The following is a 17,993-nucleotide window of genomic DNA, read 5'->3' as shown; positions in this document are numbered from 1 at the left end:
ACTCCACCAAAAGTGTTGCTTTAGGTCACGGTACATCTTGGTTGCACCAGGATGTATAGAATATCCGGAACTATGAGCCTTTGTGAGAATAGTGTGGATCAAATCATCAACACGGGGCACACATACCCTTCCCTTAATTCTCAAAATACCTTCCTCATCGATTTGTGCTTCCTTAGCCTCTCCTCGCAATACTTTATCTTGGATTCTGCTTAGTTTCTCATCATCAAACTATTTTCCCTTAATCTTGTCAAGAAAAAAAGATCTTGCCTCCACACAAGCCAACAATCCTCCCTTCTCATTTACTTCTAACCTCATCAAGTCGTTAACCAGAGTCTGAACCGCTCTAGCCAATGGACGTCTAGAAACTTGCAAGTGAGCTAGACTCCCCATGCTCCCCGCCTTTCTACTTAAGGCGTCTACCACAACATTAGCCTTCCCCGGATGATACAAGATAGTGATATCGTAGTCCTTCAGTAGTTCCATCCATCTCCTCTGTCTCAAATTCAAATCTTTTTGAGTAAAGACATACTGTAGGCTACGATGATCCGTGTATACTTCACACTTAACCCCATATAGATAGTGTCTCCATTGCTTTAAGGAAAACACTACCGCAGCCAATTCCAAATCATGGGTCGGATAATTACGTTCATGCACCTTTAATTTCCTTGAAGCATAAGCAATTATGTTCTTCTCTTGCATTAATACAGCACCCAAACCCGAATAGGATGCATCACAGTAGACAATGAAATTCTTACCTTCCACTGGCAAGGTAAGGATTGGTGCGGTAGTCAACAAAGTCTTGAGCTTCTGAAAGCTTTCTTCACACTCGTCCGACCATACAAATGGAACATTTTGTTTAGTCAGGTTCGTCAATTGGGAAGCAATGGAAGAGAATCCCTTGACAAATCGGCGGTAATAGCTAGCTAAACCAACAAAGCTCCTTATTTCTGACACATTAGTAGGTCTTACCCAATTCTTCACTGTCTCAATCTTAGAAGGATCCACCATCACCCCATCCTTAGAAACCACATGCCCCAAGAAGGACACTGCATCTAGCAAAAACTCACACTTGGAGAATTTGGCATAAAGCTTTTTCTCCCTCAATATTTCCAATACAGTTCTCAAGTGTTCCTCATGTTCCTTCTTACTCTTTGAGTATACCAATATATCATCAATAAATACGATCACAAAGAGATCCAGATATGGCTTATAAAATTCCGTTCATCAAGCTCATGAAAGCAGCAGGGGCATTCGTAAGACCAAAAGACATCACTACAAATTCGTAATGCCCATACCTGGTCCGAAAAGCAATCTTTGGCACATCCGTTGCCCGTATTTTCAATTGATGATAACCGGACCTCAAGTCAATCTTAGAGAAGACACAAGCACCTTGTAACTGATCGAACAAGTCATCAATGCGAGGAATGGGATACTTGTTCTTAATAGTTACCTTGTTCAACTGTCGATAGTCTATGCACATCCGAAAACTCCCATCCTTCTTCTTCACAAATAACACCGGAGCACCCCAAAGAGATGCACTTGGTCTAATGAAGCCTTTGCTCAACAACTCTTGAAGTTGGACCTTTAACTCTCTCAACTCCGCGGGAGCCATTTTATAAGGGGGTATAGAAATGGGGCAATACCCGGTTCAAGGTCAATGCAGAAGTCAATATCTATATCCGGTGGCATACCAGGAAGGTCTGTGGGAAACACATCTAAAAACTCACGAACTACCGAAACCGACTCAATTGGAGGTACTTGGGTAGTATCATTCCTGAGATGTGCCAAGAACGCTAAACAACCCTTACGAACCATTTTCTCAGCACGAAGAAAGGAGATGATATGAACCCGATTGGAAGTGTCGTCACCCTCCCACACTAACGGATCTGTCCCAGGCTTGGCTAACATCACAGTTTTAGCATTACAATCCAAGATTGCAAAATTCGGAGAAAGCCAAGTCATACCCAGAATTACATCAAAATCAACCATTTCTAAGATAACCAAGTCTACATAAGTATTGCTTCCCACAAAAGTCACAAGACCAGACCTATATACTTTTTCAACTATCACAGACTCACCCACCGGGGTAGAAACACGAATAGGCATGTCAAACAATTCACAATGTAAATTAAGGCCATTAGCAAATGAGGAAGATACATAAGAAAATGTGGATCCAGGATCAAACAATACAGAAGCCATGCAATCACAAACAAAAAGATTACCTGTGTTGACAGCATCAGATGTCTCCGCTTCAGATCTCCCAAGGAAAGCATAACAATGGGCCCTATCACCTGTCTGCCCGTTGCCCCTATCATGTTGCGCTGCAGTAGTTCCCATTTGTCTGTCACCCCGGCCGTTTTGGTGACCACCATTACCTCGGCCACCACGTCCTCCAGAATAGCGGTCTCTACCATGACCACCTCTACCTCTAGCTATTGGGGGTCTATAACTCTGTTTTGGACAATTCCTCCTAATATGTCCAGTCTCCCCACATCCATAACACTCCCTGGAGTCAAGCATAGGTCTCTCAGAGAAGTGTTGACTGGTCTGAGGTGGACCCCCAACTACAGTCTGTAGTGAAGACTGAATTGGTCGGACTGAGTAACCTCCTGAACCCTGCCCTCTAGAGTAAGAACCAATAAACTCACCTCCCTTTCGAAGCCTTTTTTAAGTCGTTGCCATGGTGAAGTCATCTGGCTTCACTCCCTCTACCTCTATCACGAGGTCTACCACTTCTTGAAAAGATTTTTCCGTAGCCGCTACCTGTAAGGCTGAAATCCGCAATTCTGACCTTAACCCCTTCACAAAACGGCGAATCCGCTCTTGTGGACTGAAACAAAGTTGGGTGGCATACCTGGATAATGCACGAAACTTAGCCTCATATGCGGTAACCGACATCCTACCTTGCTCTAGGCTCAAGAACTCATCTCTTTTCCTATCCCTCAAAGTACGGGGGATATACTTCTCCATAAACAAGATAGAGAATGATGCCCAAGTCGTAGGTGGTGCCTCTGTTAGTTGACACTCAACATGTGACCGCCGCCACATTTTGGCGTTCCCTTGAAACTGATAAGTCACAAACTCAACACCAAACTGTTCTACTATACCCATCTTGTGTAGTAGCTCATGATAGTCCACCAGAAAATCGTAGGCATCTTCAGATTCAGCACCCTTGAAGACTGGAGGTTTCAATTTCAAGAACATACTGAAAAGTTCATGCTGATCATTTGTCATTATAGGACCTGTAGTAAGACGAGGAAACTTGCCTATTTCCAATGAGGCATCCATGCGGGGAGCCATAGTAGTCGCATGTTGTACCTTCGGAGCCTGAGGTGCTTGGCCTTGGTCAGATAACCCGCTAAGATAAGCAAGAACCTGATTGATCATCTCTGGGGTAGGTTGGGGTGGTAATTCCTCATTCTGTACTTGTTCATTTTCCCTATCCTCCCCTTCTCTTACTACTTCCTCAGTTGGTGGAGGAGTCACCGCCCTAGTACCAGATGGGCCAGGCATTCGTCCTCTTCCTCTAGAGGACGTCCTCCTGCGACCTCTACCGCGGCCTCTTGCTACTACTCCTCTTTGAGCTACAGTCTCAGTGGCTTGCTCAGATGCATCTTGTCTTGCCGATGTTGATGTTGGCGCGGTTGTTGCTCTAGTTCTAACCATCTGCGAAATAGAGTGAAGATGGTCAGATACCAATTTGTATCACCTAGATACCAATTGGATCCAAGTAATAGCACGAACGAAAGAAAGAAAGAATGGAATTTTCCTAAGGTCATATAGCCTCTCAAAGAAAAGTAAAGGCGTCCCCCTACCGTTCCTTAAGACTCTACTAGACTCGTTCTTGTGTGAAGAGACCAATAAACCTAATGCTCTGATACCAAGTTTGTCACGACCCAAATCGGGCCGCGACTGGCACCCACACTTACCCTCCTATGTGAGCGAACCAATCAATACAAGACCCAATATTTTGAATATAATAACACAATATAATGCGGAAGACTTAAATTCATTAATGAAATTCAATTTAATAACTTCTAAAAACTCGACAACTATTATCATCCCCAAAATCTGGAAGTCATCATCACAAGAACATCTATCCTCAAATTACTAAGCTAAGAGTATCTAGAAAGCTAGAATAAACAAAAAGCTAGTCCATGCCGGAAGTTCAAGGCATCAAGACATGAAGAGGAAGATCCAGTCCAAGCTAGAAGCATTAGCTCACCCTGAAATCCGGTGTAATGAAGACTAGCTAGAGTTGCGGTTGAGTTGAAGACGACGGCACGTTTGCTGCACTCCACAATTTAACAAAAAGAAACATACAAGTAGGGGTCAGTACAAAAACGGGTACTGAGTAGATATTATCGGCCAACTCAAAATAGAAAACAATATATATCAGATCATATCATAAATCAACTACAATACTCAATCTGTAGTAACAACATGTACAAGAATCTTTCATAAATAACGTCAAGTACATTCATGAGGACTCAAGCCTCCATATCATGCTCATTTGGGAATTAGGTTCTTTTCTTCGAATTTATTAGCACAATTCCAAGATTCATTATCTTTATTTCTCTTGTGTCGGCACGTGACACTCCGCTCCCCTACTACTATGTGTCGGAACGTGACACTCTGATCCCCTAATTCTACGTGTCTGTTCGTGACACCCGATCCCCTAATTCTACGTGTCGGTTCGTGACACCCGATCCCCTAATTCTACGTGTCGGTTCGTGACACCCGATCCCCTAATTCTACTTGTCGGTTCGTGACACCCGAGCCCCTATTTCTACGTGTCGGTTCGTGACACCCGATCCCCTAATTCTACGTGTCGATTCGTGACACCCGATCCCCTAATTCTACGTGTCGGTTCGTGACACCCGATCCCCTAATTCTACATGTCGGTTCGTGACACCCGCTCCACTAATCTCATTCTAATAATTCATCAAGCCTTCTTTTATACCAAGACATCATCAATCTCAGTACTTTAGTTCATCAAGCCTTCTTTTATACCAAGGCATCATCAATCTCATTACTTTAGTTCATCAAGCCTTCTTTTATACAAAGGCATCATCATTAACAAGGGGTTTTCAAGATTGGAATTTTCAAGATTTGGGATTCAATAGCTTCATCATGCTTATTTCATCACAATTATATAATCATATTCATGCAAGAATACAATTAAGCATATAGAAGACTTTACAATACAACCCAACACATATCATTCGCTATTAAGAGTTAACTACGAATAGTATAAAAACCATACCCTACCTCCATCGAAGAATTTTGATCAAGCAAGCAATTTCCCAAAGCTTTGTTCTCTTCTTTCTCTTGATCGTACGTTTCTCCCTCTCTCTGTTCTTTCTCTTTTTCTTATTCAAACCCTCTTTCTTTTACCCTAATTAGCATATAATTAAGTATAAAAGATGGCCAAAGTAACCCACTAATTAATTCAAGGTTACCTCTTTTAACCCCCAAGTAATTGAGTTATTAATACTAAACCACTAACTTTATAATTATAAGCAGGAATAGTCCAAAACACCCCTTAAAACATTTAATAGACATCCGACCCAGCCTGGGATTACGCAGTCTGTGACGGGCCATCGTGACTGTGACGGTCCGTCCTGCTGCTTCCGACACAGAGTTTAGAGACTCATTTTATTAAAGAGTCTATGACGGCCCGTCATGCCTGTGACGGTCCGTCCTGCCACTTCATCACGAAGTTCAGAGAGTCGATTTCAGTACCCAATTTTCAGAATTCTAAGTATTTTGGAACGAGACGCCCTCGACGGTCGGTCGTGCCTACGACGGTCCGTCGACCAAGAAAGCTTTTCCAGAATCAAAATCTGCTGCTCAAAACAACTAAGCAGGTCGTTACATAATAATAATAAGAATAAGAAAAAAATCTTCTCCTTCCCAAATGCTCTCTACGCATGTTAGCTTAACATGAGCTGGAAGGTGATAATTGCCAGGGGAAGACATAGAGGACAAGGAAGAGGTCGGAAAACACCAGTTATGAACGAGGGTAGCTTAATTGGAACTTTTGTGGATGAAGAAAGGTCATAGAAGCAGGAACAAGCACATAAAAGGGAAGCAAGTGTTGAAACTGAGTTACCTAATAGCTCTAAAGTAGCTAGGAGATTGAGCTTAGAATCACAAAGAACTAATGAGGAGGTACTTGGGATCTCAGATCTGGAAGGGTTTGAGGATGATCCAAAGTAGATGGCAATGGAAAAGTAACAAGGAGTTCAGAGGAGAAGATAAATGGAGATAATGCAAGTACTGGAACAAAAGAAGGAGGCAAATGAGCCATGGGCTAATATGTTTAAGAACAATCATGTAGCAAGTAATGGAATGCAACTATCCTACTTTCCTCCACAGGTAGTTAATGGGCAAGCATTGGTGCGTCTTGAAGAGAAAGAGGTGCAGGAAGAAGAACAGAAATAGATGTGTGCTCTCATTGCTTATGTGATTGGAGAATACCCAGGGTACAATACTATGAAGAGATACATAATGATGAATTGGCCAAGTGTGAGTAAACCTGAAGTGTTTCTTCATGAGGATGGATACTATCTAATCAAGTTTCAGAACATAAGTGACATGAATGAGATCTTGTTCTCATAGCCTTATACTATCAACAATCGACCAATTATCCTGAAACAATGGTGTCCTGAGTTTAATTTTGGGAGTGAGTTCCTAACAGAAATTCCTCTATGGGTGAATTTTCCAAAATTACCTTTAAGTTGTTGGGGAGTGGGATCATTGAGTAGGATAGTAAGTGCTATTGAAGTTCCTATTTTTGCTGATGAATGTACCACTAAACAAACAAGGATCTCATATGCTAGAATGCTAGTTGAAGTTAATGTTACAAGAGCTATACCCCAGAAAATATCAGTAGTGGATCCAATTGGGAAGACATTTATGCAAGATGTAGTGTTGAAGTGGAGGCCTCAGTACTGTGATAAATGCCAGAAGATAGGACATGTATGTCAAGTGCAGGCTGATCCAAAAGAGGAGGCACCAAAGAGAGGAAGACCATGACAAAAAGTAACTCAAACCTTGCAATATAAAGGTCCAATTTCACAGAAGAATGAACAAGAGAAGAGGGGTGAACAAAGACAAGAGAACATTCTCAGTCCAAAGCGGAATAAGTAGAAGGAAGAGCAGGAAGAAGAACAGGTGATAGGAAAGAAGTTAGACCAGCAAACACCAAAAAATAATGATGAACAGGATTATAGACAGCTGGAAATGAGTTTGGCTAACTTTTCTATACTGAAACCAAGACCAACAAGGAATGGTTTTGAAAGTCTTATTCATAATAAAATGGCTTCACTATCTATTGATAGAGGTGGAGCACCAAAGACTTGTTGATGAAGTGGATGTTCTGGAATGTGAGGGGTATGAATAAAAGGTATAAGCAGAAGGAGATTAAACTACTTTTATAGAATAAAGTGAGTTTGGCAGGATTAGTGGAAACAAGAGTTAAAAACAAAAATGTGAACTCAATTCTTAAAGGAATAGCACCAGGGTAGCAGGTTCTACATAACTATGCTGATAGTCCTAATGGAAGGATTTGATTGATATGGGATGATAACTTGTATGAGGTCAAGAAGATTAATAGCTCAGCTCAAATGTTGCATTGTCATGTAAATGAAAGAAGTAAAGGCTACCAGTTTATTTTAACTGTAGTGTCTGGCTTTAATACAGTTGAACCGAGAAAAAGTTTGTGGAAAAAAATGGACACAATGGCAAAAGGTATTTCTCAACCTTGGCTTATAGTAGGGGATTTTAATGCTATACTGTCTACTAAGGATAGATTAGCTGGAGTTCTTGTTACTAATAATGAGATAAAAGATTTTGGTGATTGTGTGAGAGACATGGGGGTTAATGAATTGCAGTGGACAGGAAATTACTATACTTGGACTAACAAGCAATGTGGGAAGGATAGAATTTCTAGTAGAATAGATAGAGCATTTGGAAATGATGAATGGATGGATAAATGGGGGAATGTAAATGTAGATTATGGGAATCCAAGCATATCTGATCATAGCTCTATGATGATAATACTTCAAAAAACTCAGCAGCATGGGAAAGGTAGCTTTAAATTCTTCAATGTTTGGACTGAGCATGAGAGTTTTATGGAAATGGTAGAAACTATCTGGAAAAAAGAGTATGGTTATAACAAAATGAAGCAGGTGTGGTGTAAGTTGAAGGATCTTCAGCATGTTCTAAAGAAGTTAAACAGGAAAGATTTCAAGTATATTGGGAAACAGATTGATATGGCTAGAATAGAGATTGCAAATGTTCAAAACTAGCTAAATGATCAAGTTACTGATGAGTTGATTGTGCAGGAGAAAGAGTTGTTGATTAAACTTGAAAAATGGTCATTGATTGAAGAAAGTGCTTTGAGACAGAAGTCAAGGATAAAATGGATACAATTAGGGGATGCAAATAATAAGTATTTCAGTTCAGTTATAAAAGAGGGAAATCAAAAGAAACAAATAAGAAGTATTATGTCCTTATAAGGTAAGATGTTGTATGATCCACAGGGAATTCAAGATGAGTTTGAGATGTTCTATAAGAGCCATATGGAACTTCAACAGGTAAGTTACCAGCCATTAATGCACAAGTAATGAAAAGAGGGCCTACATTGACAAAGCAACAGAGATTACAATTGTATACTACAGTAACTGATCAAGAGATTTATGATAGCTTGAAATCCATAGGGAATGTTAAAGCACCAGGGATAGATGGTTACAATGCTTTATTTTTTAAACATACCTGGAAGATCATTAAAGGTGATATCATTGAGTTTGTTAAGAGTTTCTTCATAACTGGCAATCTTCATAAAGCATTCAATTGTACTCTGTGTCTCTCATACCAAAAGTTCAGAATCCTAAAACTGTGAAAAAGTATTGACCTATAGCTTGTTGTACTGTGATGTATAAGATCATTTCGAAAGTGTTAACCAACAGGTTGCATGGTGTGATTCAGAGTATCATTTGTGATAGCCAGGCAGGGTTTGTTCCAGGAAGAAAGATTGCTGACAATTTAGTGCTTGCTCATGAACTGGTTAAAGCTTATACAAGAAAGCATATGTCTCCTAGAAGTATGCTAAAGATTGATATGCAAAAAGCTTATGATTTAGTGGAATGGGATTATTTAGAGCAAGTAATGTTTGGGCTAGGCTTTCCAGACATGTTTGTGCAATGGATAATGAAATGTGTTACAACAGTGAACTACTCCATAATAGTTAATGAATAGACTTCTCAGAGTTTTGATGCAGCTAAAGGATTGAGACAAGGAGATCCAATGTCTCCCTTCCTGTTTGCTATAGCTATGGAGTATCTTAGTAGGATTCTTAAGGGGCTTACTGAAGATAAATAGTTCAAGTACCATCCTAGGTGCTCTAAACTTGATATTACTCATCTATGTTTTGCAGATGATCTATTAATGCTTGCAAGAGGAGATCTGGAATCTGTTAAAGCTATTCAATTGTGTTTTTGTCAGTTTTCCCAAGCTTCAGGATTACAAGCAAACCTAAGTAAGAGCTCAATATATTGTGGAGGAGTTCAGCAGAAGTGAAGCAACAGATTGTGCAGCAACTAGGATACAAAATGGAGGAACTTCCTTTCAAGTATTTGGGAGTACCTTTATCAACCAAGAAGATGTCAGTGATGCAATGGTACCCCTCATTGAGAAAATAATGGCAAGAATCAATTCATGGACAGCTAGGAAGCTATCTTATGCAGGTAGAACTCAGCTAATTCAGACAGTGTTGTTTGGTGTCCAAGCTTACTAGGCTCAATTATTCATATTTCCAGCTAAGATAATCAAACTAATAGAAAGTATGTGTAGAAGTTATCTATGGTCTGGAGTAGGGCGGGTTACTAGGAAAGCTCTAATAGCATAGGAGAGAGTTTGCAGGCCTAAAAATGAAGGAGGTATGGGGCTGATAAACATGAATGTGTGGAATAGAGCAGCAATAGCCATGCTTTGTTGGGACTTAGCAAACAACGAAGACAAGCTGTGGATCAAATGGATACATGCATATTACTTGAAAGGGCATAATGAATCCAGTTGGATGATCAGGAAAATAATGCATGCTAAAGAAATAGTTGATCAAGTTAAACTAAAAGAAGGAAAAGGGATGGTTAAACAAATCTATGATTATCTGAGAGGGGAACAAACTAAGCCTAAATGGAAATGTCTAATGTTTAAGAATGCAGCCAGTCCAAAAGCTATATTCACACTATGGATTCTATTGAATAAAAAGCTAGAAACAGTGGATAGACTTGCTAAATAGGAATTGGTACATGATTCAACCTGTGTACTGTGCAAAAATGTGGACGAAAGTCTGGATCATATGTTCCTACAGTGTCACTGTAACGACCTGTTTAGTCGTTTCGAGCAGTAGAATTACTTTTGATAATAACTAACTGTGTCGACGCATCACACGACGGACCGTCGAGTGTCTTCGTGCCAAAACACTTAAACTCTGAAATTTGGGTATGGGGAATCAACTCTCTGAACTTCGCGACGAAATTGCAGCACGGACCGTCGAAGATACGACGGTCCGTCCAAAACCTTTTTACTAAAGTTAAGTCTCTGAACTCTGTGACGACCCTGCAGGATGGACCGTCGCAGGCAGGACGGACCGTCGCTGGCACGACGGGCCATCACGAGCGGCGTAACCTTGATTGGGTCGGATTTTTGCTAAAAGTTTTAAGGGGTGTTTTAAACTATTTATGAAAAACTGTATGAAATTAGTGGGTAAGTTTAATAACTTATTTACTTGGGGGTTAAAGGAGGTAACCTTGAAATAGATAATGCTTTACTTTTATCATAATGAATTATATGATAATTAGGGTAAAAGAAAAAGAATCTGGAGAAGGAAAAATAAAAAGAACAAGAAGAGGAGAACGAACGAGTGAGAGAAGAGAGAACGAAGAGGAAAGCAGAGGCATTTGGAAGTAGCTTGTTTGATCACGATTCTTCTGTGGAGGTAGGTTATGGTTTATGCTATTTCATAGTAAACTCTAAATAGCGATTGATATGTATTGGGTGGTATTGTAAAGTCTTCTATATGCTTAATTGTGTTGTTGCATGTTGTGATTATGTAAATGGTGATGGATTATAATGATGATGCCTTGATATAAAAGAAGGCTTGATTATCTAAAAGAATGAGGTTAATGGATCGGGTGTCACGAACCGACACGTAGTATTAGGGGATTGGGTGTCACGAACCGACACGTAGTATTAGGGGATCGGGTGTCACAAACCGACACGTAGTATTAGGGGATCAGGTGTCACGAACCGACACGTAGTATTAGGGGATCGGAGTGTCACGTTCCGACACAAGAGGAATAAATAGAATGAATCTTGAATTATGGTAATATACTTAAACTTAAAGAACCTTTTTCCCAAATGAGTATGGTGTGGAGGCTTCAGTCCTCCTAGGTGTGTTTGGTGTTGTTGTCAATGGTTCTTGTACTTGTTGTTGCCACCTGTTGAGTATTGTAGTTGATTTTATATTATTACTCAATGTATATTGCTTTCTATTTTGAGTTGGCCGAGATACCTACTCAGGACGTGTTCCTTGTACTGAACCCTACTTGTATGTTTCTCTTTGTTATTTGTAGAGTGCAGCAAACATACCATCAACTTCGACTCGTTCGCAAATCAAGCCAGTCTCCAGCATATCAGAATTTAGGGTGAGCTACAGTTCCTAGCTCGTGCTGGAATTTCTCCTTCAAGTCTTGATGTCTTGAAGTTCGGACATGGACATCCTTTTACTTATTTTAGCTTCTTAATACTATTAGATTAGAAACTTGATAATAGATGTTCTTGGTGTGATGAGTTCCAGGTTTTGGGGATGATAGTTGATAAATTTTAGAAGTTATTAATTGATTTTCATTAATGAGTTTTAAGTCTTCCGCATTATATTTTGTTCATTATGGTTGAAATGTTGGGGTTTAGACTTGTTGGTTCGCTCACATAGGAGGATAAGTGTGGGTGCCACTCGCGGCTCGTTTTCGGTCGTGACAAAACTTGGTATCAGAGCATTAGGTTCGTTGGTCTCATCACACAAGAACGAGTTTAGTAGAGTCTTGAGGAACGGTAGGGGGACGCCCTTACTTTTCATTGAGAGGCTATAGGACTTTAGGAAAATTCCATTCTTTCTTTCTTTCGTGCTATTACTTGGATCCAATTGGTATCAGGGTGATACAAATTGGTATTTGACCATCTTCACTCTATTTCGCAGATGGTTAGAACTAGAGCAACAACTGCGCCAACACCAACACTAGCAAGACAGGGTGCGTCTGAGCAAGCCACTAGGGCTGTAGCTCGAAGAGGAGCAGTGGCAAGAGGTCGTGGTAGAGGTCGCGGGAGGACGTCCTCTAGAGGAAGAGGACAAGCACCTGGCCCAGCTAGTACTAGGGCGGTGACTCCTCCACCGACTGAGGAAGTAGTAAGAGAGGGTGAGGAAGGGGAGAATGAGAAAGTGCAGAATGAGGAATTACCACCCCAACCTACCCCAGAGATGATTAACCAGGTTCTTTCTTATCTTAGCGGGTTATCTGATCAAGGCCAGACACCTTTAGTGTTTTCTGCACCAGCACCTCAGGTTCTGGGAGTACAACATGCAGCTGCTGTGGCTCCCCGCATGGATGCCTCATTGGAAATAGGCACATTTCCTCAGTTGACTACAGGGCCTATAATGACAAGTGATCAACATGAACTTTTCACTAAGTTCTTGAAGTTGAAACCTCCAGTCTTCAAGGGTGCTGAATCTCAGTATGCTTATGATTTCCTGGTTGATTGTCATGAGCTGCTACATAAGATGGACATAGTATAATGGTTCGGCGTTGAGTTTTTGACCTATCAGTTTAAGGGAAATGCCAAAATGTGGTGGCAATCTTATGTTGAGTGTCAACCAGCACAGACACAACCTATGACTTGAGCATCATTCTCTAGCCTATTTATGGAGAAGTATATACCCCAGACTTTGAGGGATGGGAGGAGAGATGAGTTACTGAGCCTAGAGCAAGGAAGGATGTCGGTTACTTCTTATGAGGCTAAGTTTCGTGCATTATCCAGGTATGCCACCCAGCTTTGCTTCAGTCCACAAGAGCGGATTCTCCATTTTTTGAAAGGATTGAGGTCAGATTTGCAGATCCCAGCCTTACAGGTAGCTGCTGCAGCAAAATCCTTTCAGGAAGTGGTTGACTTTGTGATAGAGGTGGAGGGAGTGAAGCTAGACGACTTCACCATGGCATCGACATCTAAGAAGTTTCGTAAGGGAGGTGAATTTAGTGGTTCTTACTCCAGAGGTCAGAGTTCAGGAGGTTACCCTGCCCGACCTATTCAGTCTTTGCTGCAGGCTGTAGTTGGGGGTCCGCCGCAGACCGGTCAACAATTCTCTAATTTTGGAGGTTATCCCCAGACTTCGTCGTTCTCACAGAGGCCTATGCTTGACCCCAGAGAGTGTTATGGATGTGGAGAGACTGGACATATTAGGAGGTTTTGTCCAAAACAGAGTTACAAACCCCCAATAATTAGGGGTAGAGGTGGTCATGGGAGAGGCCGTCATTCCGGAGGACGTGGTGGACAAGGTAATGGTGGTCACCAAATCAGCCGGGGTGGCGGACAAGTTGGAAGCACTGCAACACAACATGGTAAGGGCAACGGTCAGACAGGTGATAGGGCCCATTGTTATGCTTTCCCCGGGAAGTCTGAAGCAGAGACATCTGATGCTGTTATCACAGGTAATCTTTTGGTTTGTGATTGCATGGCTTCTATATTATTTGATCCTGGATCCACATTTTCATATGTATCTTCCTCATTTGCTACTGGTCTTGATTTACATTGTGATTTGCTTGACATGCCTATTCGTGTCTCTACTCCTGTGGGTGAGTCTGTGATAGTTGAGAAGGTGTATAGGTCTTGTCTTGTGACTTTTGTGGGGAGAAATACTCATGTAGACTTGATTATTCTAGAGATGTTTGATTTCGATGTAATTCTGGGTGTGACTTAGCTTTCTACAAATTTTTCAATCTTAGATTGTAATGCTAAAACTGTGACATTGGCCAAGCCTGGGACAGATCCATTAGTGTGGGAGGGTGACTATACTTCCACCCCAGTTCGTATTATCTCCTTTCTTCGTGCTAAGAGAATGGTTAGTAAGGGTTGTTTAGTTTTCTTGGCACACCTCAGGGATGAGACTTCCCAAGCACCTTCGATTGAGTCTGTCTCAATAGTCCGTGAGTTTCTGGATGTGTTTCCTACAGACCTTCCTGGTATGCCACCGGATAGAGATATTGATTTCTGTATTGATCTGGAGCCGAGTACTCGCCCCATTTCCATACCCCCTTATAGAATGGCTCCAGCAGAGTAAAGGGAGTTAAAGGCACAACTTCAAGAGTTGTTAGGTAAAGGCTTTATTAGAACATGTGCATCCCCTTGGGGTGCTCCGATCTTATTTGTAAAGAAGAAGGATGGAAGTTTTCAGATGTGCATACACTAAAGGCAACTGAATAAGCTAACTTTTAAGAACAAGTATCCTCTTCCTCGCATTGATGATTTGTTTGATCAGTTACAAGGTGCTTGTACCTTTTCAAAAATCGACTTGAGATCTGGTTATCATCAATTGAAAATACGGGCAACAGATGTGCCCAAGACTGCTTTTCGGACCAGGTATGGGCATTATGAGTTCTTAGTAATGTCTTTTGGGCTTACGAATGCCCCTGCTGCTTTCATGAGCTTGATGAACGGGATTTTTAAGCCATATATGGATCTCTTTGTCATTGTGTTAATTGATGATATACTGATATACTCAAAGAGCAGGAAAGAACATGAGGAGCATTTGAGAATTGTGTTGGAAGTGTTGAGGGAGAAAAGGCTTTATGCAAAATTCTCCAAGTATGAGTTTTGGCTAGATTCAGTGTCCTTCTTGGGGTATGTGGTTTCTAAGGATGGAGTGATGGTGGATCCTTCTAAGATTGAAGCAGTGAGGAGTTGGGTAAGACCTACTAATGTCACAGAGGTAGACGCTTTGTTGGTTTAGCTAGCTACTACCGTCGATTCGTCAAGGGACTTTCTTCTGTTGCTTCCCAACTGACAAATTTGACTAAGCAGAGTGTTCCATTTGTATGGTCGGACGAATGTGAAGAAAACTTTCAGAAACTCGAGACCTTGTTGACTACTGCACCAATTCTCACCTTGCCAGTGGAAGGTTAGAACTTCATCGTTTATTGTGATGCCTCCTATTCTGGTTTTGGTGCAGTGTTAATGCAGGACAAGAATGTAATTTCTTATGCTTTGAGGCAATTAAAGGTGCATGGACGCAACTATCCGACCCATGATTTGGAGTTAGTTGTAGTCGTGTTTGCATTAAAGCAATGGAGACATTATCTATATGGGGTTAAGTGTGAAGTCTATACAGATCATCGCAGTTTACAGTATGTCTTTACTCATAAAGATTTGAATTTGAGACAGAGGAGGTGAATGGAACTACTGAAGGACTGTGATATTACTATTTTGTATCACCCAGGAAAAGCTAATGTTGTGGTAGATGCTTTAAGTAGAAAGGCTGGGAGCATGGGAAGTCTAGCTCACTTGCAGGTTTCTAGACGCCCATTGGCTAGAGAGGTTCATACTTTGGCTAATGACTTTATGAGGTTGGAAGTACTGGAGAAGGGAGGATGTTTGGCCTGTGTGGAGGCAAGATCTTCTTTTCTTGACAAGATTAAGGGAAAACAGTTAACTGATGAAACACTGATCCGGATTCGAGGTATGGTATTGCGAGGAGAGGCTAAAGAAGCAAAAATTGATGAAGAAGGTGTTCTGAGAATTAAGGGAAGGGTATGTGTGCCCCGCGTAGATGATTTGATTCACACTATTCTTACAGAGGCTCATAGTTCAAGGTATTCTATTCATCCTGGTGCAACCAAGATGTATCGCGACCTAAAGAAACATTTCTGGTGGAGTAGGATGAAGCGCGACATTGTTGATTTTGTTGCTCAATGCCCGAACTGTCAGCAAGTAAAGTATGAACACCAAAGGCCTGGGGGAACACTTCAGAGAATGCCCATTCCTGAATGGAAGTGGGAGAGAATTGCAATGGACTTCGTAGTTGATCTTCCAAAGACATTGGGTAAGTATGACTCCATTTGGGTAATTGTTGATAGATTAACTATGTCTGCTCACTTCATTCCGGTCAAGGTGACTTACAATGCAGAGAAGTTAGCCAGACTCTATATCTCGAAAATTGTCTGATTGCATGGAATTCCACTTTCCATCATATCAGATAGAGGTACGTAATTTACTTCTAAGTTCTGGAGATTATTGCATGCAGAATTAGGTACTAGGTTAGATCTTAGTACTGCATTTCACCCTCACACCGATGGTCAGTCTGAGTGAACGATTCAGGTTTTGAAGGATATGCTTCGTGCATGTGTGATAGAGTTTGGTGGTCATTGGGATAACTTTTTACCCTTAGCGGAGTTTTCATACAATAATAGTTATCACTCAAGTATTGATATGGCCCCATTTGAGGCACTGTATGGGAGGAGGTGTAGGTCTCCCATTGGGTGGTTTGATGCATTTGAGGTAAGATCATGAGGTACCGATATTTTGAGGGAGTCGTTAGATAGAGTAAAATTCATTCAAGAAAAGATTCTAGCCGCTCAGAACATGCAGAAAGAATATGCAGATCGAAAGGTTAGGGACTTGGATTTTATGGAGGGTGAACAAGTCTTGCTGAAGGTTTCACCCATGAAAGGGGTGATGCGGTTTGGTAAGCGAGGTAAGCTTAGTCTAAGGTATATTGGTCCATTTGAAGTTCTGAAGCGCGTGGGGAGGTGGCTTATGAATTGGCATTGCCTCCAGGACTGTCAGGAGTGCACCCGATATTTCATGTGTCTATGATGAAAAGATACTATGGGGATGGAAACTACATTATTCGTTGGGATTCAGTTCTTCTTGATGAGAATTTGTCTTATGAGCAGGAGCCTGTTGCCATTCTAGATAGAGAAATCCGCAAGTTGAGATCAAGGGAGATTGCATCCATCAAGGTTCAATGGAAGAATCGGCCAGTTGAAGAGTCCACTTGGGAGAAGGAGGCTGATATGCAAGAAAGATATCCACACCTTTTTACAGATTCAGGTACTCTTTCTCGCCCTTGTTTTTCTTCTTGTGATCATTCCAGGACAAACGATGAATAAATTGGTATCTATTGTAACGACCTGTTTAGTCGTATCGAGCAGTAGAATTACTTTTGATAATAACTGACTGTGTTGACGGATCACACGACGGACCGTCATGGTCACAATGGACCTTCGACTGTCTTCGTGCCAAAACAATTAAACTCTGAAATTTGGGTACGGGGAATCAACTCTCTGAACTTCACGACGAAATTGCAGCACGGACCGTCGTAGACACAACGGGCCATCACAAACTTTTTTACTGAAGTTGAGTCTCTGAACTCTGTGACGACCCTGCAGGACGGACCGTCGGAGGCACGACGGGCCGTCACGAGCGGCGTAACCTCGACTGGGTCGGATTTCTGCTAAAAGTTTTAAGGGGTGTTATGGACTATTTATGACAAACTGTATGAAATTAGTGGGTAAGTCTAATAACTTATTTACTTGGGGGCTAAAGGAGGTAACCTTGAAATAGATAATGGGTTACTTTTATCATAATTAATTATATGATAATTAGGGTAAAAGAAAAAGAATCTGGAGAAGGAAAAACAAAAGGAACAAGAAGAGGAGAACGAACGAGCGAGAGAAGAGAGAACGAAGAGGAAAGTAGAGGCATTGGGAAGTAGCTTGTTTGATCATGATTCTTCGGTAAAGGTAGGTTCTGGTTTATGCTATTTCATAGTAAACTCTAAATAGCGATTGATATGTATTGGGTCGTATTGTTAAGTCCATAATATGCTTAATTGTGTTGTTGCATGTTGTGATTATGTAAATGGTGATGGATTATAA

At 41.2% G+C, this 17,993-nt stretch overlaps 3 protein-coding genes across 3 annotated transcripts; all 3 read left to right on the top strand.

Moving 5' to 3' along the window:
- Positions 1 to 6,264: 6,264 nt before the first annotated feature.
- LOC138337393 (uncharacterized) lies at positions 6,265 to 7,041 on the top strand. Its single transcript, XM_069287302.1, has 2 exons — positions 6,265 to 6,423; positions 6,625 to 7,041. The coding sequence occupies exons 1-2, from the start codon at positions 6,265 to 6,267 to the stop codon at positions 7,039 to 7,041; spliced, it is 576 nt and encodes a 191-aa protein (XP_069143403.1).
- A 704-nt stretch (positions 7,042 to 7,745) lies between these two features.
- LOC138337392 (uncharacterized) lies at positions 7,746 to 9,585 on the top strand. Its single transcript, XM_069287301.1, has 6 exons — positions 7,746 to 8,303; positions 8,352 to 8,458; positions 8,550 to 8,603; positions 8,976 to 9,171; positions 9,265 to 9,352; positions 9,443 to 9,585. Exons 1-6 carry the CDS (start codon positions 7,746 to 7,748, stop codon positions 9,583 to 9,585), a joined length of 1,146 nt encoding a protein of 381 aa, XP_069143402.1.
- Positions 9,586 to 9,617: 32 nt separating this feature from the next.
- Positions 9,618 to 16,278, top strand: LOC138337391 (uncharacterized). The gene is made up of 8 exons (XM_069287300.1): positions 9,618 to 9,685; positions 13,102 to 13,192; positions 13,385 to 13,759; positions 15,139 to 15,235; positions 15,287 to 15,336; positions 15,625 to 15,793; positions 15,911 to 16,049; positions 16,191 to 16,278. The coding sequence occupies exons 1-8, from the start codon at positions 9,618 to 9,620 to the stop codon at positions 16,276 to 16,278; spliced, it is 1,077 nt and encodes a 358-aa protein (XP_069143401.1).
- The last annotated feature ends 1,715 nt before the right edge of the window (positions 16,279 to 17,993 follow it).

Source organism: Solanum lycopersicum, chromosome 7, assembly GCF_036512215.1.
Source record: "Solanum lycopersicum chromosome 7, SLM_r2.1".
NCBI lineage: Eukaryota > Viridiplantae > Streptophyta > Magnoliopsida > Solanales > Solanaceae > Solanum > Solanum lycopersicum.
Note: the sequence above shows the minus strand (reverse complement) of the source record. Positions and strands in the feature narration are given on the sequence as shown.

Bases quoted from the DNA above. Each gene is read 5' to 3' on its own strand.
- LOC138337392 (XM_069287301.1), top strand. From the start codon at position 7,746: ATGGCAAAAGGTATTTCTCAACCTTGGCTTATAGTAGGGGATTTTAAT. The intron at 8,304-8,351 runs GTTCAAAACTAG...TTGATTGTGCAG, and splicing joins CTAGAATAGAGATTGCAAAT to GAGAAAGAGTTGTTGATTAA. The intron at 8,459-8,549 runs GTATTTCAGTTC...TATGATCCACAG, and splicing joins TTAGGGGATGCAAATAATAA to GGAATTCAAGATGAGTTTGA.
- LOC138337393 (XM_069287302.1), top strand. From the start codon at position 6,265: ATGGAGATAATGCAAGTACTGGAACAAAAGAAGGAGGCAAATGAGCCA. The intron at 6,424-6,624 runs GTGCAGGAAGAA...TTGTTCTCATAG, and splicing joins TGCGTCTTGAAGAGAAAGAG to CCTTATACTATCAACAATCG.
- LOC138337391 (XM_069287300.1), top strand. From the start codon at position 9,618: ATGGAGGAACTTCCTTTCAAGTATTTGGGAGTACCTTTATCAACCAAG. The intron at 9,686-13,101 runs GTACCCCTCATT...TGCATTATCCAG, and splicing joins AAGATGTCAGTGATGCAATG to GTATGCCACCCAGCTTTGCT. The intron at 15,794-15,910 runs GTATGGTATTGC...CTATTCTTACAG, and splicing joins AACACTGATCCGGATTCGAG to AGGCTCATAGTTCAAGGTAT.